This window comes from Euphorbia lathyris, chromosome 9 (assembly GCF_963576675.1).
Source record: "Euphorbia lathyris chromosome 9, ddEupLath1.1, whole genome shotgun sequence".
Taxonomy (NCBI): domain Eukaryota; kingdom Viridiplantae; phylum Streptophyta; class Magnoliopsida; order Malpighiales; family Euphorbiaceae; genus Euphorbia; species Euphorbia lathyris.
The window spans coordinates 16,010,293-16,033,787 of NC_088918.1; the positions used below are offsets into that span (position 1 = coordinate 16,010,293).

The 23,495-nt window shown below is 38.5% G+C and overlaps 3 protein-coding genes and 1 long non-coding RNA gene across 6 annotated transcripts; 2 read left to right on the forward strand and 2 right to left on the reverse strand.

Moving 5' to 3' along the window:
- Positions 1 to 363: 363 nt before the first annotated feature.
- Positions 364 to 3,168, reverse strand: LOC136206234 (uncharacterized). The gene is made up of 6 exons (XM_065997205.1): positions 3,012 to 3,168; positions 2,273 to 2,633; positions 1,898 to 2,112; positions 1,043 to 1,792; positions 551 to 961; positions 364 to 476 (listed from the first exon to the last, which is right to left on the reverse strand). The coding sequence occupies exons 1-4, from the start codon at positions 3,048 to 3,050 to the stop codon at positions 1,697 to 1,699; spliced, it is 711 nt and encodes a 236-aa protein (XP_065853277.1). The 5' UTR covers positions 3,051 to 3,168; the 3' UTR covers positions 364 to 476; positions 551 to 961; positions 1,043 to 1,696.
- Positions 3,169 to 3,351: 183 nt separating this feature from the next.
- Positions 3,352 to 8,345, forward strand: LOC136206233 (putative pentatricopeptide repeat-containing protein At5g40405). 3 transcript variants are annotated; one of them, XM_065997202.1, is made up of 4 exons: positions 3,352 to 3,555; positions 4,823 to 7,467; positions 7,595 to 7,676; positions 7,890 to 8,345. In XM_065997202.1, exon 2 carries the CDS (start codon positions 5,024 to 5,026, stop codon positions 7,418 to 7,420), a length of 2,397 nt encoding a protein of 798 aa, XP_065853274.1. In that variant the 5' UTR covers positions 3,352 to 3,555; positions 4,823 to 5,023; the 3' UTR covers positions 7,421 to 7,467; positions 7,595 to 7,676; positions 7,890 to 8,345. The 3 variants fall into 3 exon arrangements, with proteins under 3 accessions (XP_065853274.1, XP_065853275.1, XP_065853276.1); XM_065997203.1 differs by having other exon boundaries at positions 7,595 to 7,669; XM_065997204.1 differs by having other exon boundaries at positions 3,400 to 3,555; positions 5,058 to 7,467.
- On the reverse strand, positions 4,275 to 8,012 carry LOC136206235 (uncharacterized). Its single transcript, XR_010676230.1, has 2 exons — positions 7,876 to 8,012; positions 4,275 to 4,494 (listed from the first exon to the last, which is right to left on the reverse strand). It is a non-coding gene; the product is annotated as an uncharacterized lncRNA (long non-coding RNA).
- A 10,821-nt stretch (positions 8,346 to 19,166) lies between the features above and the next one.
- LOC136207265 (uncharacterized) lies at positions 19,167 to 22,862 on the forward strand. The gene is made up of 5 exons (XM_065998558.1): positions 19,167 to 19,226; positions 19,554 to 20,096; positions 20,523 to 20,744; positions 21,251 to 22,132; positions 22,426 to 22,862. Exons 1-5 carry the CDS (start codon positions 19,167 to 19,169, stop codon positions 22,795 to 22,797), a joined length of 2,079 nt encoding a protein of 692 aa, XP_065854630.1. The 3' UTR covers positions 22,798 to 22,862.
- The last annotated feature ends 633 nt before the right edge of the window (positions 22,863 to 23,495 follow it).

Sequence of the window (23,495 nt, forward strand, 5' to 3'; positions counted from 1 at the left end):
GAGGCTTTGAGGTGGAAAAATGGGGGAAAAAAACCTCTCCCGACACGCGGGCGTGAGGTAATCACGCCTCACCACATGGTGAGGCATGAGGTAACTCACACCTCACCCTGTGGTGAGGCGTGATTACCTCACGCCCGCATGAATAAATCACAAAAAAATAGTTGATAATTGTGGTTAACTTGAATTATCCGTTTAGAAATAAAATTGTGGCATTTTAACTCGGATTACCCTTTAACAAATAAAATTTAAAAACATAAACATTAAAATAAAAATTAATAAACATAAAAATTAATAAACATAAAAGAATACATATAATATCACAAGTGTTAAAGTGTATGAAGTTCTACAAAAATAGTTTAGTTCGCCCGACGCCACGCCTCCATAAACTTATCCATCTCCCTCTTAATGCGTGGAGCATCCTCGTCATATCGATGGGTAGCCGCTAGTTGGGTGACACGCCACAACCAGCTAACCCACTGCAAAAAAATAAAAAAAATAAATATTAAAAAATAAACACATAAAAACTAATATTAAATAATAATAAACTTACAAATTCGCTGTTGACGCGAGCATGCTGGACCGGTCCAGCCTGTGGTGCATGAAGGAGATGAGGATGCGAATATCGCATATACCAGTCCATATAAGCAGGATCACAGGCAGTGGGATCATATCCAACTGGTCGGCATCTCCTCCGATCAATGCCCCGAGCCGATGGAAATCTCCGCCAAGTATCCTCAACTGTGACAGAGGAATGCGTGAGCTTGTACGATAAAGATCTCCATGGTCGTACTGCTTTATCAGGTCTAATACGCTCAGCTAGGATAAGCTGAGTATATCCGACCTGTCGCAGCGCTCGATCGGACATATACGGCTCGACGATGTCTCTACACCGTATCCAACCGATGTAGGACACTCGAAGTCGATCATCATCGGGGACAGGACCATAAGGCAACCACGTCACCTGAAAAAAAATAATACTCAATAATAAATAATAATATACTATAAATAATACTTAAATTAATTCTAAAATTTTATAAAATACCTCTGCTGCCGTCATACGGTCCAGCTGCCCGCGTATGGTATCTAGTCGGGCGGTCATCATGCCTGGTACCCCGACCTCCCATCTCAGTGCACGTGCATGGTCAGCTGGGATCACGTGAGCTAGTCTATGAGGCCAGAACACCGGAAAATACTCGTATATCCACGCATGTAGTAGGGTTAAACATCCGCATATACCAGAACAGTCTCCTCTGCTCGCTATCCCCAGCTGCCGGTACAACGTGGCAAGTGTAGCAGACCCCCATGAAAATCCAGCTGCCCCTCTGACACCGCCGTAAACCTCATCAAGATGGGACGGCCTAATCCTATCTCCACTCTTGGCAACAAATAAAGTGGATCCAAGCATAAGCCACATCCACGTTGTGGCCCGAGTAGCGTCATCCCTACCCTGGATGACAAGCTTGTGTACAGCCTCAACAAATACACCTCCACCACTCCAGAAACGTCGGGTCAGCGACAAAAGCTGCTCCCGATCCACCCCAAACATCATCATGCACATGGCATGAAGCCCGTCAGTAGTGGGAGACTCGGACACCATCGGACTGTCGATCGGGATCCGAAGAATCTGCCATACATCATGCAGCTGGATAGTCATCTCCCCGAACGGCATGTGGAAGGAGTTCGTATCGGGCTGCCACTACTCCACAAATGTAGTCAACAGCGGAGTGTCGAGGTTCCTAAACATGATATGTGGAAGGTGAGACAAACCAGTCTTCTCGATCATCTCCTTCAGCTGTAAAATGACACATATACAATTTATACAATTACTGAATATTTTTGATATTTATAGTTAAAAATACAAATTACAATAAATGTTGGCAAACTAAATTATTCTTACCTCGGGTGACGCACCAGAAAACCACACCCACAAATCTCGACATGCTGTTGATCTGTTGTAGCATGTCAGAAACGACCGAAGCTCTCCTCCCAGCATCCGTGAGGCAACATGTCCTAGAAAACTAGGAATCACGGAACCATCAACGGGGCCACCATTCACCGGACCACTAACTAGCCAGCTCTCGTCCTCACTAGCTTTGGAACGTTTGCTGGTCCCTGAAAGTTATAAAATTATACTAAAGTTGTAAAATTATACTAAAATTATACTAAAACTATTAAATTATACTAAAATTATACTAAAATTATAAAATTATACTAAACTATACTAAAGTTATAAAATTATACTAAAATATACTAAAGTTATACTAAAAAATACCTGTAGTCGCAAAGCGACCTCCTATGCGCTGGGTCGGCTGCTCATCGATATCCTCACCCTCGCGCTCACGTGCAGCTGCAGACTGTCGCAGTACCTGGGCTACCACATCCAGGTAGTCCTCCACAGAATCGCTATCAAGCTCTCTGTCACCAAAATCAGTCGCCCCTTCCGATCCATGAATATCAGGCTGATCCACAATCGGCCCCCTCCTCACCTGCTCCGTCGCAGCCCCTCTCCGCCTACGAGTAGATAGATCAATACCACGCAATCTCGTATGGCGTGGTGTATCATCCTCGTCGTCCATATCTAGACGACGAGCAGATGACGGGATGGATTTCCCACCCCTAGTAGGCCGCTCCGTCTACAAAAAAATTACACCAAGTTAATCTAAAATTGTAACATATAAATTATAAATTACACTAAATTAATTTAAATGTAAATAATGTAAATTAAAAAAAAAAACACCTTTGGACGTATGAACATCACGCCCGCACCACTGGTCGGGCGTATGAACATCACGTCCGACCTATGGTGCGGGCGTTTGAACATCACGCCCGACCAGTGGTGCGGGCATGTGGCTATCACGTCTGCACCACTGGTCGGGCGTGATGTTCTTACGCCGGAACCGCAGGTTGGGCGTGATGTTCATACGCCCGACTGCGATTCCGGCGATTTTTAAAAACGACCCACAGATTCAAATTTGAAGCGTAAATCAACGAAATAAAACCGTAAATCTTACCATTTTCGCTTTCCCTTTATGGCTTTTGTCACCATCCATGATTCGATTCAAAAATTAGTCCGGATTTGATCGAAGATTGTATAGGGTTCTTGAGAGGTTTTGGGTTTTTTCAATTTTAGTGCAAAGGGTAGTTCGGTCTATTTCCGAAGCCAGAGGTATAAATTAGTAGCTAGGTATACAAATTCACTAAAAAAAAAAAATCTACAATTTATATGATCAAATGTAAATTTAAAAATCTCAATTTATCAAATTAACGGTTTAATTCGGTTAGTCTTTATAAAAAAAATGATTCAATTCATTTCCGAATGTTTTGTGTTCAATTCAGTTAGTTCAAGAAATCCGTACTAGAGGTTCAAGAATCCCCCAATCCTTGCTGCTAACCCCACTTCTCTCTGCAGTCTACCCTTCTGTTTCTTTTTCTTTCTCCCGAGACTTCCAGCGGCGCGCCCCACCCCACACCCCACCAGACCAGCAGCTTCTAGTCCGGCAGCTCACTTCCGCCGCCGGCCGCCACTTCCACTTCAGCAGCTTCAGTCTCAGATCGGTCAGTCAATAAAAAACTTTATATCTCCATTTAAGTTTGAGTAAATTAATTAGAAATTGACATAACTTATTGTTCAATACTGAATAGTATTTTTCAGTTTGGTGTTATTAGCATATTAGAATTTGATTTGTTGTTTAGTTTAGGCCATATATGAATCACCTGACATTTCGTTTTGAGTAAAACAACAAATCAATTGTAACTGATGTTCTGAAGTTCAAATTCTGCAATATGTCTTATGACTACTGACAACGAATCAGGGCAAAGTAATTTTTGTTTATGAGGCAATCGGGTTCCATAAAGAGGATGTCTAATGTTCCTATCTAAATGTCTCTATTTTGTAGAAGTCATATTTGTTATTTACTTGTTGATGTTTTACCATGGTCTTTCCTATCTCATCTGTTCTTATTTATTCTATGTGCTAAGACTTTTGTTTCAATTTGTTCTCATGTTCGTTTGCAGCCTAAGGTTTCGTGTTTTTGCATATCCTTAGTTTCAGCTTATGTGCAATTAGGTCTATTTGTGTTCACAGTCTCTTTTATCTCCTCTGGTAGCTAACTCTGTTGTTATGTGTTCATCTCCTATTCTTTTGTTACCAGTTTCCATTTTCATGATTCAAATGGGGGAGAATTTTTAGCGTTGTTGATAAAGTGAGTCAGAGTTCTTAAAGGCGCACTAAGGCTCAAGGGGGTTTTGGAGCCTAGGCTCAAGGCGCACTAAAGAAAAATAATCGTAACTCATAAAATAAGTTAATTAACTAACAATAGTCTAATAATAACTACTTTTTGTCAACCACTAAAGTCTTCATAGTCCATATTCACCCCTCATCAAAATCACCACTATTACTATCATCATCTCCAACATCAAATTCATCTTCAAGGTTCTCAATATCATCCTCTTCATCTTCAAGATATTCATCTACCAAGTCCGATTCTGATTCCTCTGCACAACCAAACCAAAACAGTAGCAATAGGATTAAGTTTAACAGCGAGTAGCTGGTAAAAAGAAGTAATTAGCTTAAAGACTGTTTTAATAGTTAAGTTTGGCTGAAATGCTAATATAGAGCTTCCTAATGACACAGTTTTGCTGATAGGCTGATATAGAGTTTCCTAATGGCATTTGAAAATGTGTATAGTTTGTTGATGTATTAAAGTTATATAAGTTATGCCTTATTTTAATATGCATAATAACATGCCTAGTTTTCTGTGTTCACTATTTTCTATTATGTATATTTTTTTTTTCTTGTGATAAAATTTATGTATACATGCAGTTGTAAACTTTGCACCCCTAGTGGAGCATTCTTGGCTCCACCACTGAGTGGTTGTATCTGGGAACTTTAAAGCGCCAAAATCTGATTCACCGCCTTATTAGCTCAAAGTTTCCTTTGATCCATTTTGCTTTCTTCTTCGTCCTTTTGTTATCTATGAGACAAAACAGTTCAGTTTCTGCAATCAAGTACTGATTTTTGTCTATGAAATTGACCAATATAAAATTTGTCTCGCCAGCTATCAACTTAAGAAGTACTTCTAGTTTCAAGATCACCTTCAAGCCAACCATATCTCTCACAATCTTGGACAATCTTTTGTTCCAATGTCGAAATCTCAGGCAATTTAATCAAATCCTTTCTCAGATGATAGTCACTGGTTACCTCAGTGACACTTTTGCTGCAAGTAGACTCCTCAAGTTCTCCACTGATTCTCCCTTCATTCACACCAATCATTCCAATCTAATCTTCACCCATATTGAAAACCCAAATGGGTTCATTTTTAACACCATGATGAGAGCTTATGTTCAAAGAAATGCTCCCCATAACTCAATGTGTGTATATAAATTGATGCTGGAAGAGAATGTCCAAGCCGATAATTATACATTTCCAATTATAGTCCAGTCTTGCTCTCTTAGACAGGCAGAGTTTGAAGGCAGGTTAATCCATTGTCACGTATTGAAATTGGGTTTTGATTCAGATGTTTATGTGCTGAATACGTTGATCAATTTGTTTGCGGTTTGTGGGAAATTGAGTGATGCACGTAAAGTGTTTGACGAAAGTCCTGTTCTAGACTCGGTTTCTTGGAATTCCATCCTGGCTGGGTATGTTTCAGTAGGGAATATGGAGGAGGCTAAACAGATATTCAGTAAGATGCCGGAAAGGAACATTATTGCTTCAAATTCGATGATTGTTTTGTTTTGTAAGCAAGGTAACGTTGCAGATGCTTATAGGTTGTTCAAAGAGATGCCTATAAAAGATATGGTATCATGGAGCGCTTTGATTTCTGGGTATGAACAAAATGAATTGCAGGAAGAGGCTTTGATTATGTTTAAGCAAATGAAAGCGGAAGGAATTACTTTTGATGAGGTTGTGTTAGTCACTGTTCTTTCTGCTTGTACTCAATTGATGGTGGTTAGGACAGGGAAATCAATACATAGTTTGGCTGTTAAAATTGGTGTTGAATCTTATGTTAATCTTCAAAATGCTTTAATTCACATGTATTCAGATTGTTGGGAAGTAGAGGCCGCCCAAAAGTTGTTCAACGGGGGTTTCTGCTTGGACCAGATATCTTGGAATTCTATGATTTCGGGGTATTTAAGATGCGGGGAAGTTGAAAAGGCGAGGGTATTGTTTGATTACATGCCTGAGAAAGATGTTATATCATGGAGTGCAATGATATCAGGTTATGCTCAACATGACAGATTTGATGAGACATTGGTGTTGTTCCAGGAAATGCAGCTTGAAGAAATGAAGCCGGACGAGACAACATTGGTAAGTGTAGTCTCAGCATGCACACACTTAGCTGCCCTTGACCAAGGAAAATGGGTTCATGCTTATGTGAAAAAAAACAACCTGAGTATCAATGTCATTTTGGGAACAACTCTCATAGACATGTACATGAAATTCGGATGCGTTGAAAATGCTTTGGAAGTTTTCCATGGGATGGAGAAAAAGGGGGTTTCGACTTGGAATGCTGTCATTCATGGTTTGGCAATGAATGGTTTAGTAGACAAATCACTAAGTACATTTTCTGAGATGAAGGAACTTGGCGTGTTGCCTAATGTTATTACCTTCGTGGCAGTTCTTGGAGCTTGTAGACATATGGGATTAGTAGACGAGGGGCGCCACCATTTTAGTTCCATGATTCAGGAACACAAGTTAGAACCGAATGTTAAGCATTACGGATGCATGGTTGATCTGCTAGGACGGGCGGGTTTACTAAGGGAAGCAGAAGAACTAATTGAGACTATGCCTATGGTACCAGATGTTTCGACTTGGGGAGCCTTGCTTGGGGCATGTAAAAAACATGGAAACAGTGAAATGGGGGAAAGAATTGGAAGGAAGCTCATCGAATTGCAGCCAGACCACGAAGGATTCAACGTATTGCTATCGAATATATATGCTTCCAAAGGTAATTGGGATGGTGTTCTTCGGATCAGGGGGACGATGACACGACATGGGGTGATTAAAACTCCAGGTTGCAGCATGATTGAAGCAAATGGAACAGTTCACGAGTTTCTTGCAGGAGATAAAACACATCCTCAGATTAATGATATTGAGAATATGCTGGATGAAATGGCTAAGAAATTGAAGATGGAAGGTTATGCACCAGAAACAGATATGGTTTCACTTGACATTGATGAGGAAGAGAAGGAAAGTAGTTTGTTTAGACATAGTGAGAAGCTTGCCATTGCTTTTGGGCTGATCACCATAAAGCCACCAACACCAATAAGGATAATTAAGAATCTGAGGATATGTAATGACTGTCACACCGCTGCAAAGCTGATTTCTGCTGCTTTTAATCGAGAAATTTTGATTAGGGATCGCCATCGATTCCACCACTTCAAACAGGGTTCTTGTTCATGCTTGGATTATTGGTAGCAAAACTTCATCGAAATTTGCTTTACCTCAAACAGCAGCAAAGACAGGTAGTGTTCTTTTCCTTGTTGTAATCTGATTGAATTTTGCTTTTGAAATTGGTTTGAATTTCTCTTATTGCAATCTAATTGACATCTAAATTCTCCACCGAAGTTGTTCTAATTTTTCTAAATTCAGGCGCAAGATCCTGAATCCTAATCGTGACAGCTCCACCACCATCACAAACCAGTATATTGCCCAAGGAAAACATGGGTATTGCGTAAGATTCACATTCCTGCAGTTTTACGTTAGCCAAAATTTCAACCTAACGTGTTCTCTGCTCTCTCTTACATTAAAGAAGTAATAAGAACACGTTGGAGACACCAAATGATTCAATGATTTATTCGATTGTGCTGTATCTCAAATATTTTTAATTTTGTTCAGAATGTGATTCTCATTCCTCAAAATTATTGTTTTACCTGTTTATTTGCAGATTGAGTGGTTGACTTTCACCTCATAGTTGCTGAATTTGGAGTGGACTTCAACTTCTTCACTTGTGATCATCACTTTGGTATCTCTTTGCCTATAACTTTTTCCAATCTATAATCTGAATCAAAACATACTTCGAATGGCTTTTGATCAAATTTGAAGCTGATTCATTGGCTGCTAGGGTCAAATTGAGAGCAACATAGGCTAGCATTTTGGGACTGTTTTGAATTTTAGCCATAGCTGCAGCTTCTCTGGATCTCAAATCATGGAGTTTTTCTTGGTTTTTGATCAATTTTGAAGCTGATTTAGTGGCTGTTAGGGTCGAATTGAGAGCAACATAGATTTTGGGGCTGTTTTGAATTTTGGTTGCTTAGCTTGAAAGGGAATCATAGCATAATTTAGGCATTAAAGTAAAATTAACTAGTTTAAATTATTAAATAAAAGCACAGCTATTGCTGAACATGATACTAGTACAGCTTCTTTTGTACTTTTGAGTCATTTGACTGCTGATTTTAAAGCGAACAGAGTGAACACTTCTAACAGTTCTTATAAATGGTGACAGTAAATTACTAAATGGTAGTGGTATTACACTTGCAGAAATTCAAAGAATAATAAGACCTCGTTTGTTTGTTGGGTTTTGGAAAATATCGGGTAATAGAAAATTTTATGTTGGAAAATAAAATATTTTCCGGTGTTTGGCTACAATAAAAAAAAAAAAAAAGGGCGGCCCGGTCGCATTACGCGTCCCCGCTGAGCGAGGGTCCGGGGAGGGGTCCCACCACAAGGGTGTATTGGGGGCAAGCCTTCCCTTGCCAATTTAATTGGCAAGAGGCCGCTCCTAAGACTCGAACCCGTGACCTCTGGTCACACGACAACAACGTTTTACCGTTGCGCCAAGGCTCGCCCTCTGTTTGGCTACAATACCGGAAAAGAAAAAATTGAGTAGATTCCAAAAGTTCAGAAAAATGTTATACTCTTTTCAAAAGAGTGAAACATTTTCTTCATTTTCTTCGTAAATATTTCTGTTGACTAACCTAAAATTTTCCATTGGCTTATTTTCCTAAACAAATAAACACTGAAAATCAGAAAAATATTTTAATGCTTAATATTTTTCGATAAACAAACAGGGCAATGAAAGAATTTAAGCATTTATTATTATTATTATTATTATTATTATTATTAGAGATGGAGGCCGGAAAGGAGAAGGAAACTCTAAACACCCCAACAAGTTGGAAGGAACAGAAAAAAACAAAACCAAACCGGACCCAAAATAAAGAAAACAACAAAATAAAAAGTTGTACAAGCAACCTCAAAACATGAGATTAAGTAAACCTATACTGAAAGAGACCTAAAATGTCATCTAACGCAAAGATTGCACAAAAATTAGGGACAGTCTCCCACCTAGGGGTGTTCAAAAAACTAACCAATCCAATGGTTTAACCCAATCCAATAGATTATTTCATATGGATTGGTTAATTTAACCAGTTATTAACCGGTTAATAACCAATCCAAACTAAACCTTAAACAAAATGGTGAGATTTTTTATGGCTAGAAAAATGATTCAATAAATAGTTTGCGAAAAACAGAAAAACGTAGAAAACAGAAGGAAAAAAACGTGAAAAACACAAAAATAGAAAAACATAAAAAGCAGAAAAATGGGGAAAACGTGAATAACAAATGCAAATAAGAGCACTTAGTTGTGAAAGATTTGTGTAATCTACAATATTGGTCAACTATTTCAGTTTAAATATTTAATCGTTACGTCCATAAAACCCATAGCTTTTCAAGAATTTGTTGCTTTCATCAAGTTTGACACAACAATTATTTTATTTCACATTCAAATTAAGACTGAACTTTCCATTTGAATTAACTAATTATTGTTCAATTTTGAAATACCTTTAAAATTTAGTATAAAAAAAGAAAGGGGAAATACCTAGCAAATGTTCAAGTCGTCTAAATTTGAAAAAGAAGAAGATATATTGGTTCTAATTAAACTGAATCCAACCTCATTTTTTATTGTGGTTATTTATAGAAAATAGAATACTAGTGCAATTATATCAAACATATACAAGTAATCCGTTAAAAAAACATGTATAAATAGTTCGTTCGAAAAAACATGTACGAGTAATTCATTCAGAAAAACATGTACAAGTAGCAATTATATTATACTAGAGTTTAGAATACCGTATTTTTTCCGTTTTCATGTTTTCCATTTTTTTCACTTGTCAGTTTTCCGCCTAATTCATTTTTTCATGTTTTTTCGTTCTCTATGCTGTTTTTCTGTTTGTCACATTTTTTTCCGTTTTCATGTTCTCTGTTCTTTTTCTCTTTTTTCTATTTTCACGTTTTCTTCTCTTTTTCTCTAAATAATATTATTGAAAAAATTGGATATTGCATATATTTAAATAAAATTGATTGAATTATTTAATTTTGCTAAAAATAAGTTTCGATGAAATTAATTATTGGATTGGTGGTTAATAACCAATCCAAACCATAACCAATCCAATCTAACTCTACAGAGTATCTATGGATTGGATTGGTTATTTACAACCAATCCATGGATTTTTTCCTTTATTGGATTGGATTGGTTTTTCAATCCAATAACCTCTGGATTGATCCACGAACATCTATAGTCCCACAATACTAAAAGATTAGCAGTGAGACCATGGCAAGCAAGAGCGTCTGCGACTCGGTTACCTTCCCTGTAAATGTGTGAGACCGTGACAAGTATCTCGAACAGAGGTAAAAACATGCTAACCAGTCATGACGGATTTCCTAAGAAACGACAGTAGATTTTGACTTAAACAGCTCCACAACAAAGGTTGAATCGGATTCCAACCAAAGCTTATAACAACCTCTATCCCAGACCAAGAATTTAAGCATCTGTATTAGGCATTAAAGTCATCTAATTAATCACTTTGGTTGGTCACAAGTCAAAAAGCAAGAATTACAATAACAACATCAAAGACCTTATGTAATAATCTGAAACATGGAAACCGAATGTGATTGGAAAAAAAAGATAAAGTCTAGATTTGCCCTTTGCTTTTGGGGAAGGATTTTTTTTTTTTTTTTTTTTTTATTTTTTTTATTTTAAAGTGCCATATTTCATTCCATAAAATCATAAAGTACAAATATAACACAATAAAACTTCCCACCCATATAGGCTATAGCCAGTATAAGATCTACAAAGGGAAGAAAATAGACTACAAAAAGCAAGAAAAAGACTACAAAGAGCAAGATAAAGCATGCAAAGAGCAATAAAAAACCACAAAGGGTACAAATACAACAAAATAGAAATCATATACTTCTCGGAAGTCGAATCCCATTGAAAAACAGTTGTAATCCATTCTTCATTATCTAGCCTCTTCTGGACATTCGGATCTGAGTCATTTCTTTTTTTGCAACCACACAGATCTATAGATCTGCGGACAAGATGAACCTTTTCCGCTTTTGCTAAGATCGAAAAAAGAATAAACGATAAAAGTATAGCTAACAGGTGTAGATCTGACGGAAAAGAGATTCGAGAAAGTATATAGACTTCAAACTAGAAAGAAAAAATAAAACTGAAGTTAAAAAAATAAAAACTAAAACATAAATGGGAGGATGCCTCATCTAAGAGAACCTGAACAAAAGAACGAGGCAAGGCAGTGACGGTGGCGGAAGCTTGAAAAGAAAAAGAGCAAAGGAAAAGAAAAAGGGTAGAGAGATGGAGGAGCCTCTCTCTCTACTTCTTTTTTTTGAAGGGTCTGGAGAGAGTGAGAGTTGAGACTGGTAATTTTTAATTTGGGGAAGGACTTATTTACACTTGTTGGGGGTAAGCTATTTGGTCTAATGTTGAATTTATAATAAAAAAGCTCAAACTTTGTCAAAAAGAGTTAGAAGAATCTCACATTGCTTATAAAGCATTTGGTGGAGATATTTATAAAGGAAGTCTTCACACATTTGGATGATCGTCGTTTGTCTCCTATATAAGCATTTGTCATATTTTCCTTTGTGGAAAAACAAAATAGTTTTATCTATAATTTTTTTTGGGCAAATGATATATACAGCCCTTAGGGCTGTATATAAGCATTAATTATTCTTATATTTTCAATAAAAAAAAAGTCTTAACTCTAAAATAAGCATTTATTTTGTATTGAAAATGTAACAAAATATTATGACTCTATATATTTCGGTATTAAAATATGTAAGTATTAACAAGTTTTATGTATTGAACAGCTAAATAAATACTAAAAATAGAAATTTTGGGTTTTTATTTACAGCCCTAAGGGCTGTAAATATCAGAACTTTAGATTTTAATTTTAATTATTTATATCGAAATATACTATTTTCCCCAGAAAATAACTATAAGATAAAATTTCACTCTAAAAAAATATAATTGAGCTAACCAAATGCGTTCCAGGTTTTTTTTTATCCTTAATTCGTTTCTAATAGTATTTTTAAGTACAAGTAGAAGCAAATTTACAGGGATATATCATTTTTAAGTTAATTAATAATTTGAATTATATCAAACCAAATAAACTATTATTTTTAATATATTATAGAGATTAGAATTTATAAATTAGGGGTTTAGGATATTTTTTTGGATCACATATTTTTTTTTAGGGTTTTAAGATTTATAAATTGTGGTTTAGAATTTATAAACTATGATATAAAAGTATATTTTATTTGTGTTATATAAAAAAAATAAATATATTTATCTGTATTGACACATTGAGAGGTAGATTTTATAGTACGATTTTATTGTAATGGTTATAACTAATTTTACTTTTAATTTTGGGTCAAGTATATGAATATCATAATTAAGGGGTAAATTTCATCAATGGTGTACAACCTTTGCCCCATTTCATACTTTGGTATACAACCTTCAATTTGTCTCACTAATATGTACGAATTTATAGGTGACCTCACATTTTGATATATAGCCGTTAAAAATGACCGGTCAACGCGCCATGTCAGCAGTTTGACTGGTCAAAAAGTCAAAATTTTGACCAATTACTTTTATACCCCTCTTCCTCCTTGCCCTTTCTCTTTCTACCTTCTCTCTCCCTTATTTCTCTTCAATTAATTTTACTCTTATCTAATTAGATCGAACAATATTGTTGATTATCAAATAATATCAAATGATTTTTCTCTTGTTTAAAATCCAATTTTTTACCATATCATTAATTATCAAGAGGTATCCTGAACGACCTTTGAAAAACTAATTAAGATATATCAAAATATATCTCCATTTTCACATGCTCTTATTTTTTCAATGTATCTTCCCTCTCTGATTTTACCTCTATGATTTTATCAAAAGCTGCAAATGAGAAGCTTAATAAAAGTTCATTAATTAACCTTGTCGGACGACCTAGACTGCCACTGGAAAATACACACCTATAATTACTCAGATATCACATGATCCCTGTACGGCTTGAATCGTTCAAATATATCTGGATCGTTAAATCGGTGCTTTACCGGTCGGAAATCTGCAACTTTAAGATATGCGAAGCTTTTTTTTTATAAAAAGTGTTTAAACTATGGTTTTTTCTCTGATTCACCGTGCATTAGTATAATTAGAAAAAAATGGAGGGCTAGGATTTGAATTTGGCCAACTTGGAACACATACAGATAAAACATGTGAGGAAGAAGAAGGAGAGTTATGTGATTTGTGAGAAAAAAAATGAAAAGATAGAAGGAATAATTTTTTTTGAAAGAGATAGAAGGAATAATTGAAAACTATATTTAAGAGGAAAAAAATATATTAATTGGAAGGTGTAAAAGTAATTTTTAATTGGTGGGTCCCTCAAATCATTTTTAAGGGTTAAAAAATGTTGACGTGGCAGTTTGATCGGTATTGACCGGTCATTTTAATCGGACATACACCAAAGTGGGAGGTCACCTATAAGTTCGTACATATTAGTGAGACAAATTGAAAGTTGTACACCAAAGTGTGAAATAGGGTAAAGGTTGTACACCATTGATGAAATTTACCCCATAATTAAATACAAAATTACAACTAAGTCATATCACCAAACTTAATTCTTAATATGTTATTATTCTCTATATATTATGATTTTACAATATAATTTAAAAAATCTAGACTCCAATTCATAAATCATAAACCCTAGAAAATATATTCTAGACTTCTAATTTATAAATTCTAATCCTTAAAATATATTAAAAGTACTGATTTTACTAGTTTGACATAATCCAAAATCATGACTTGACATAGTTTTTTTTTTTTTTGAAAAGGAATATCATTAATGAATCAAAGTAGGACAAAAGTTAAGTACAGATAAAGGTAAAGAACTTGGTAAAGAGTGAAAAACAGTAGGCCTGGCATGTTGAGAAGCCGCCATTGCTAAACCATGGGCTAAACTATTTGCCTGTCTTTTGATAAAACGGACAGAGAATCCGTTGTTGGTTGAAAGAAGCCGATTACAGTGAGCAATAAGGTCGCCAAATTCCGAGAGGTCCTTCTGATGTGAATGAAGAGCTTGAATCGTTAGTTGGGAATTTGATTCAAAAATAACATTTGAGTAACCAAGCTCAATCATCCATTCCATAGCTTGCAGCAACGCCCAAGTCTCGCCCTCCCTGCTCTCCATCAATCCTTCGGTGAGGTTCGACCTAGCACTGATAAAGTTCCCGTTGGTGTCTCTTATCGCCGCGCTGCAACCGGACAGGCCCAGGATGGTGAATGAACTATAGTCAGTACAGCAGGAAACCAAGTGCGGAGGGGGGCGATGCCAGTACACTTCACAGCGATTTTGGGAGGGTCGTTGATCCGAGCTTCCTCTGCGTTTCTGTGCTAGCTGCCAGTCCGCAAGGCTTTTGTATCCACTAATCACAACTTGGGCCACTGTTGTGTTCGCCTGCCTCCAAATGAAATCGTTCCGTGCTTTCCACCACCACGAGAGCAACATCATAAACTTCTCCTGTCTCAGTTTATCAGCAGACCTGCACATATGAAAGAATAAGTCGAAAAAATTGTCTGTGGCAGCAGCGGCAGCAGCGATGGGAGCAAGCAAACCCGATTCCATCCAAAGCTCCTGAGCCTTCGGGCAATGCCAGAACAGGTGCCAAATATCTTCAATATCTTGAGAGCAGAAGACACAGACATCGTTAATTTGAATTCCTCGACTTTTAATTTTTGCTCAGGTAGGGACACAGTCGCGTAACAGCCTCCAGCAGAAGTATCTAACTTTATAGGGGACAGCAGCGGTCCAAATAATCTCCCAGGCCCCTTCTTTTTGCAATTCCTCATCATTTGTTAGCACTGTCGTTGCCAATCTGTAGGCGCTCTTAACAGAGTATATACCATCACGTGAGCCATGCCAGATGATTTTATCTGCTCCAATTCTCGTTCGAACCGTGGATCTACAAATGGCAGCAATATCCTGTTCTGAAAAGAGCTCCTGGAGTAACTCTAGATCCCAATCAAAGGAGCGAGGAATAAATAGATCACTGACTGTCAGTTCCTCCATTCCTTCTGGCATAGGCGAGGTAATCTTCTGATAGTGTTCATCCTGTAACCACTGATCCTTCCATACTTTAATCCTTCGACCATCTCCGATTTTCCATCTCACGCCTCTTTCAAGCAAAAATTGAGAGCTCCAGATACTCCGCCAAATATAGCTAGGTGAGTTTCCCAGCCTAGCATTTAAAAAGTCCCCATTTGGATAATATTTAGCTTTGTAAACTTTACTGACCAGAGAATCTGGGGATGACTGTAGCCGCCACCCTTGTTTACCCAGTAATGCTAGATTGAAAGCAGTGAAATCTCTAAAGCCCAGACCACCACCGTCTCTAGACACACACATCTTCTCCCAAGACATCCAATTAATGCCCCGAGACCCCTCTTTTCGATTACCCCACCAGAAGGAGTTCAACATACGTTGTAATTCTTCTGCAGAAGAAAGAGGGATTAGAAACACACTCATGTAATAAACCGGAATCGCCTGGCCCGCAGCTTTAATCAATGTTGCCTTGCCCGCCTTAGACAACGACTTCCCCCTCCAACCCTGTAGTTTTTTCCAAAGCCTGTCTTTTATATGAGCAAAAATAGCTCTCTTCTTCCTACCCACCAAGGAAGGTAATCCCAGGTATCTGCCAGTATTTAGGGGATGCCAGACTCCCAAGATGGATGAGATGCCCTCTTTAAGGAAGCAATTTACATTACTGCTGCACAGAATGCCTGATTTTGCAAAATTGACAGCTTGCCCAGAGGCTTCTTCAAACAACTTAAGAATATGTTTCACCTCTCTACTTTCCTCAATATTAGCCTTAAAGAACAAGAAAGCATCGTCTGCGAAAAGTAGGTGTGAAATTGACGGAGCCCGCTTACACACCCTAATCCCGTGCAGCCGACCCAAATTTTCAGAGTGGGCGATAAGAGCAGACAACCCTTCCATACATAGGAGAAATAAATATGGTGACAAAGGGTCACCCTGTCGAAGGCCCCGTTTTGGTGTAATTGGCCCCACAAGTTTATCATTAATCTTAATCGAATAGGTAACAGTGGTCACACAGAGCATAATATACTTGATCCAAATTTCAGCAAAGCCTAATTGCTTAAGCATAGAAGCTAGGTATACCCATCTTACTCTATCATAGGCCTTGCTAATATCAATTTTAAGGGCAACATCTCCAGTTTTCTTCCCAACATTTTTCTTCATACTGTGAATTAACTCAAAGGCAAGAAGCACATGATCATGGATCGAGCGATCTTTGATGAAGGCTGATTGATTTTCAGAAATAATCTTAGGTAAAAGCAGTTTAAGCCGATTTGCTAAGACCTTGGAGATTATTTTGTAAATCACATTGCAAAGCGCGATAGGTCGCATGTCTTTCATAGAAATAGGATTATCCACCTTAGGAATGAGCGAGATAATAGTATGATTTAATTCGGATGGAAAAATACCTGAACTCAACCAAGAGGTGCCTGCAAGGAAAATTTCTTCACCAATTAACCCCCAAAATTTTTGAAAGAATTCCGGATTAAAGCCATCAGGCCCCGGGGATTTCGACGGGTGCATCTCAAATAGAGCCGACCGAAATTCATCCACTGTAAAAGGCTGAAGCAGTTTAACATTATCCTTTGCAGATACTTTTGGGGAAATTAAATTTGTCACCAGATTAGAGTCTCCGTCCCCTCCGTCAAACAGCTCGGTGAAGTAATTTTTGGCTAAACCGCAAAGACCCTCCTGATCTGACACCCAGCCTCCGTCTTCCTTTTGTAACTTAAGAATTTTATTCTTTTTCCTCCTTCCGTTCGCTACAGCATGAAAGAATCTAGAGTTCGTGTCTCCTTCCATATGCCATTGGATCTTTGCCCTCTGGCGCCAATGATCTTCCAATTTCAGCAACCTGTCCACTACTGTTAGACGCGTTTGCTGGTATTCTGCTAGTGCTGCGGCTGAAGAATCCCCCTGTAAATGCTCAAGGCGCAGCATATTAGTTCTGATCTCCTGCCTCTCTGCTTGCATCAGACGTCGACCCCAACCATCGAGGATGGACGCAACTGACGCCAATTTCTCAGTAATCATACAGTTTGCCGCTGCCGTCCAGCCCTCCTGAACACGGGCTTCTAAGTCCGGCTCCCTCAACCATTTATTCTCGAACATGAAGTGTCTATAGGGCCGATAACAAACATCCGAGCTGGTCTGTAAGACAATCGGATTGTGATCGGACAGCGGAGCTGTCATGTTGTGCGAAGAGCCATTTGGAAAGACCTGCTGCCAGTCTTGATTAACAAAGACCCTATCAAGCTTCTCTTGCACCTCGTTGGGCTTCCCGCGATGGCGAGACCATGTAAATTGGTACCCTTCTAGCGGCATGTCTATTAACCCGCAATCTCCAATGGCCTCTCTGAAACCCCTAAAACACCAATCTGGGTGATCATGTAAACCGAATTTATCATCGGGGGATAGGAGATCATTAAAATCCCCAAGGATGGCCCATGGTAAGGTGGACGCATCAGATAAGGAGCGGAGTAAAGCCCAAGAAAGCCTCCTGCGCGATCTCTCGGGGTGGCCGTAGAACCCAGTAATTCGCCAATTTCCATTCACCCCATCTACAACTTCCATATCTATATGATTTGACGAGAAAGATAATAAAGAACAGTCCCGGGTGGACTTCCAAAACACACAAAGGCCACCACTCCTCCCCACACAATCCACACTAAAACTTCCTTCGAACTTAATTTTATTTTGTAGAAAATCAATACGGGATTTACACACCAAAGTCTCAAACAGAAAAATCATATCAGGTCTGTGAACTCGAACCAGTTCACAGAAAACGGGAACTGCCCTGGCACTTCCTAGCCCCCGGCAGTTCCAACTCAGGACTTTCATATCTTCGGGCAAGCCCTTCCATCCGGGCCTGCCAAATTTCCGTTTTTTGGATCGGACTCCAATGATTGTACTTGCTCCTCCCCTATTCCTCCACTCCGGTCAGAGTCGCATATCATAGCCTCAATCTCATTCCCTTCTGTAGTCGAATCTGTACCAGTTTTACTTCCACACCCCTCTTCCCTTCTTCGTTTACGTTCATCAGGAAAAATTAGGCCCCCATTCTCTTTCTCCGTTTTGTCATGCAGTAAAATAGCATTAGAGTTGTCATCCTGCACATTTCCTTTATTGCGCCCCAACATACGCAGATTGCTCGCTTCACTAGCTAATGCTCCTGTTCTAATCCGCCAGCTTTGGGCATCCTCCTCTTCCTCCCTTAGCCATCTATCACCTCCACCAGAGCATGACTTGACATAGTTGTAAATAGTTTTTAAAAGATGAATCTCTATGTAATTTTCCCTTTAATTTTCATGTAGAAATAGCAAACAAATGTGGCCCATAACCCAAGACAAAGCCCATTCTAACGGTGTGGATCTCTAGTTCAATTGTTAAATGCAACCGTGATAGTAATAATAAGGGAAATTAGAAAGAAAAAAAAGAGAGAATTACAAATCTAACCCAATCAAAGACCCCAATTTACATATCTAACCCACCTTGCTTCCATTTTACCAAATTAGACACTTTTACCCATTTTGGACAAAATTACCCTTATTCTAGTTTGAAGGTTCATCTCCTACCTCCCGCTGCTTCCACTTCGACTTCCTCACCTGACTTTTCCCATTCAACTTCATTGTGGTTCATCTTCTTCAGTTTCAGTTCGTTTCAACTGCATTATACGTTTTATTTTCATCACTATATATAATCCAGTCCGTTCTTCTCTGCATTTTCATTATATTTTCATCTCCTACCTCCGGTGTGTTTTCATCTACTGCGGCGCGGTGAGGATGGCGAGAAAACGGAAGGCGGCGGCAGCAAACGAAGAGGAAGGACGTACGAAACACAAGGTATGCATACTTCATCTTCTTCCTTGTTGTTTGCGCCATTAATGAAGCTTGAATGCGACGTTAATGGCTACCGTGGAAACCTTGTCACATTCGTCTGTGAATGCGCTCAAATGCGAGCATTGTACATGTATATAAACCTGTCGCATTTGTTATCTAAATGCGCTCAAATGCGACAAGCTATTACCTTAAACCTTGTCGCATTTGAGCGCATTCACAGACGAATGCGACAAGGTTGTAAGTAAAACAAGGAATTATACATAGAATATGTCAGATTTGTTAGTGAATTTAATATGTGTATGTTTAAAATTGTTACAACATGATCCCAAGGAAGCCAAAAAGGGCAAACAGAGTTCCATTTTCAAATATCCCAAGGCGTCTGATTCGGATGCTCAAATAACAGTGAGGTTTAATTTGGATTCTGGGGTCATGATAAAGAAGTACTTGAGTGAAAAGCAATTAGAAATCTATAGGAAAACATGTTTTGGTCAATATTTGGATATGAAGATTGCTAGTTTCTCTTCTGCAATAGTTCATCATGTCCTATCGCGGGAGATTAAACATAAAGAAAGTAAACACAGGGAGATGTGGTTCAGGGTGAGAGGAGTTGATATGAGGTTTAGAGATTGGGAATTTGGCCTGATTAGTGGTTTAAGGTTTGGGGTAAACACGGGAGAATTCATGGAAAGGATGAATGAATTAGAGATGCCGCAAAGGTTGCGAAAGAAGTACTTCAAGCAATATAAGACAATAACGACAATTAACTTCTTCAAAGTTTTGAAAAGTATAGAATGGAAGAAGAAGAAGGATGCGACTGACAGATTTGACCAAGATGCTGTGATGATTGCCATGCTGTACTTTGTGCATGGCAATGTACTGGACAATGCTAACGATATGTCACACCTTAAAACATTAAATTAAACCCTATAATATATTTAAATTCATAAATAATTTACACTATTTATTTTGAAAAATAAAATTTTAGACACGGATGTTACAATTCTACCCACCTTAAAGAATTTCGTCCTCGAAATTCATACCGATTTTTACTCAGTACAATTAATCGTTACAATTTCTTAATTACGATTTTTTGTTAACCCACTATCGAGCTATATAACGTTCAGACTTCTATCCCAAAATTCACACTCTTAAATCACAATCCACCACACTAGGTCCGAAGAAAATAACCTAGAGCTCTGATATCAAAATTGTCACACCTTAAAACATTAAATTAAACCCTATAATATATTTAAATTCATAAATAATTTACATTATTTATTTTGAAAAATAAAATTTTAGACACGAATGTTACACGATAGGCATGCAAAGGATTGGATATTGGATCTTGCAGATTATCCAAAACTGTTTAATGAGTTTCCATGGGGTACGTTGGCTTGGGAGGAGACATATAGGACATTGGACTGGGCCATTAGGAAAAGGATGAAGAAAGTCAAGGCAAATATAGTGGGAAAGAGGGGACGTGTTCCATATCAACTTATCGGATTTGCACACGTATTCCAGGTATGGTTTGTATTTTTATATATGGTATTGATTTGGTGTATGATTTCTGTATATATATGTTTGGTGTATGAATGCGCTCGAATGCGATTATTATGTGTACATATGTGTCGCATTTATTGTTGAATGCGCTCAAATGCGACAAGGTTAGCAATATAACCTTGTCGCATTTGAGCGCATTCACCTCCAATGAGACAAGGTTAGCAATATAACCTTGTCGCATTTGAGCGCATTCAAATAGAATGCGACAAGATTATAAGTATTGAGTGCTAATCAAAGCATACCTCTTCTTTCCAGAGTTGGATTCTTGAGTTGTGGAAGGTGACTCATGCATATTACAACAAGAGAAGTGGCAACCCACTTCCACGTTTGCTGAGATGGACCCAGAGAGTAACCCCCTTAAACCAAACAGTTAGAGAAACGTTTACTGTAAGTTCAATGAGATTTTTGTGTTTTCTATTTATTTTGTATTTTTTTACCAATACATCGCTATTTTTTTGCAATGTAAGGTTGCTGATCCTCCAGACGCGCGTCTTGTGGTCGAGGAGGAAGAAAAAGAGTTGGATTGGTACACGTATTTGGTGGACCATGTTGAAGGACGGGAAGCTGATATAGATGCAATATTTTCCCAAGTAGGGAAAGGTAAGGAGAAAGTGGAAGATGATGAGGAGGGAGGTGATGAGGAGGGTGATGATGAGGAGGGAGGTGATGAGGAAGAGGGTGGTGAGGGAGCTGAAGATGATGAGGAAGGGGATGATGAAGTTGATAGATATATCATTGCATCAAGAACACAAACGGTCGGGATAGATCAACTCCAGAAAGTTCTGATGGATGTGCTTGATAGGCATCATAGGTGGTGCAAGGGAGAATTTAGCAAGGTCGGTAGTAGGTTGGGCAGCCTAGAGGAACGAGTATCATTGATTGAGGGGGATATAAAAGACTTAAAGGCGACTAGTCGACCCAATACTAATCAGATCGATGAAGACAATGCGAATGGGGTTGAGAAGGTTCGGGAGAATGAGGAGGCTGAGGCCAGTATTGTTCGGGAGGAGGTAGACATGGTTCAAGAGGAGCCAAGTAAAGATGGAAAGGAGCAAGAGGCAGCTATTATGGTTCAAGAGGAGCCAAGTAAAGATGGAAACGTTCAGAAGGAGGTAGATATGGTTCAAGAGGATTTGACCAAGGGCGATGAGGTTAATATGGGTGGAAATCGAGAGGAGGTTGAGAGTGTTATTGTCGTATTAGATGATTCTGTGCCCGAGGAAGTTGTCCATCTTGATGATTATGTTCCTGAGGAAGTTGCCCAAGTAGGGGAGGTTGTCCATGAAGTGCCAAAAGAACAAGTCAAAGAAGTTAAACCAAAGTTGCAGCAAGTCCAAGAAGTCCAAAAGGTAGAAGTCGTGCATTTATATATGAAACCGTATCTCTGGGTCGCATTTTGTTGTGGAATGCGCTCCAATGCGACAAGCTATTACCTTAAAGCTTGTCGTATTGGAGCGCATTCACCTCCAAATGCGACAAGATTTAGGGTAATAGCTTGTCGCATTGGAGCGCATTCACCTCCAATGCGACAAGATATTACCTTAAATCTTGTCGCATTGGAGCGCATTCACCTCCAATGCGACAGGCTATTACATTACAGCTTCAATGAGACAAGCTCATTACCATGTTTTTCCTTTTGTAGGTGGTTGCCATAAAAGAAGATAAAGGTCCAATGAGGGGTAGAGGGACTGGGAAAGGTGAAGATAAAGGTCCAACCCGAGGAGGTAGAGGGACTGGGAAATGTGAAGATAAAGGTCCAACCCGGGGTGGAGGCACAGTTAGAGGTAGAGGGAGAGCACGTGGACGAGGTAAACGGGTTCCTAAAGTGAGCAAGTATTTGAATTCACCGTTCACCGATCCATTACAGTACACCGATCCATTAGCCTTATATGATGTCCATACCATCCATTCTGGAAAGCCTGAACAAATTGGAACCTGGAATGACGATCCCTCTAGCCCTCCATTTACATTTGTCCACATCTTTACATTTCACTTCAAACAAAGACTTGTTTGATTTGTAAACCTTCCATTCAAATGAATTTTCAATTGCATATTTTCCAAGTGAATCTTGCAATTCAACTTTGTTTGAAAATATATCATTGACCCTCAAAGTAGTCTCTCCGTTTGATTGCTTAGGTGCAATCATATTCACGGGCGCAACACATGGCTTTGGACACCATCGAAATGGATCAGTCATCCTTTTCATTCTATCTTCATCACCATCCTCATATGAGATACGTTGGACGCATTCAGATTGTTTCATGAACACTTTTAACAGGAATTTCATTCCGAGTGATATCTTCATTTTCCACATTGTCACCATTATCGTAACAATGATCATTATCATAATGCTCATCATAATGATCATGATTATCATTATTCAGATAATCATCATTATTGTAGTTCTGATAATCGATACCATTTCCACCATCGTTATCATCCTTACCATGTATAGGAGCATCCATTTCGATGGTGGGATCATTACTTACTACTTCCGTTGGTTTGCTTTGACCAACATGTCCATCCTTGTTAGGTCGCAATGCTGAAGCTTCTGTTGTTCGCATGTTTAGAGTAACATACAGTGGAATCAAATCGATCGGATTCATTCGGCAATACTCTATGAATCCCATGACATCTTCATCGTCATCAATATGTGCTATCCCACCACGCAATTTATTTGGACCATATGTCGCCTGCATGGACATTTGGAGA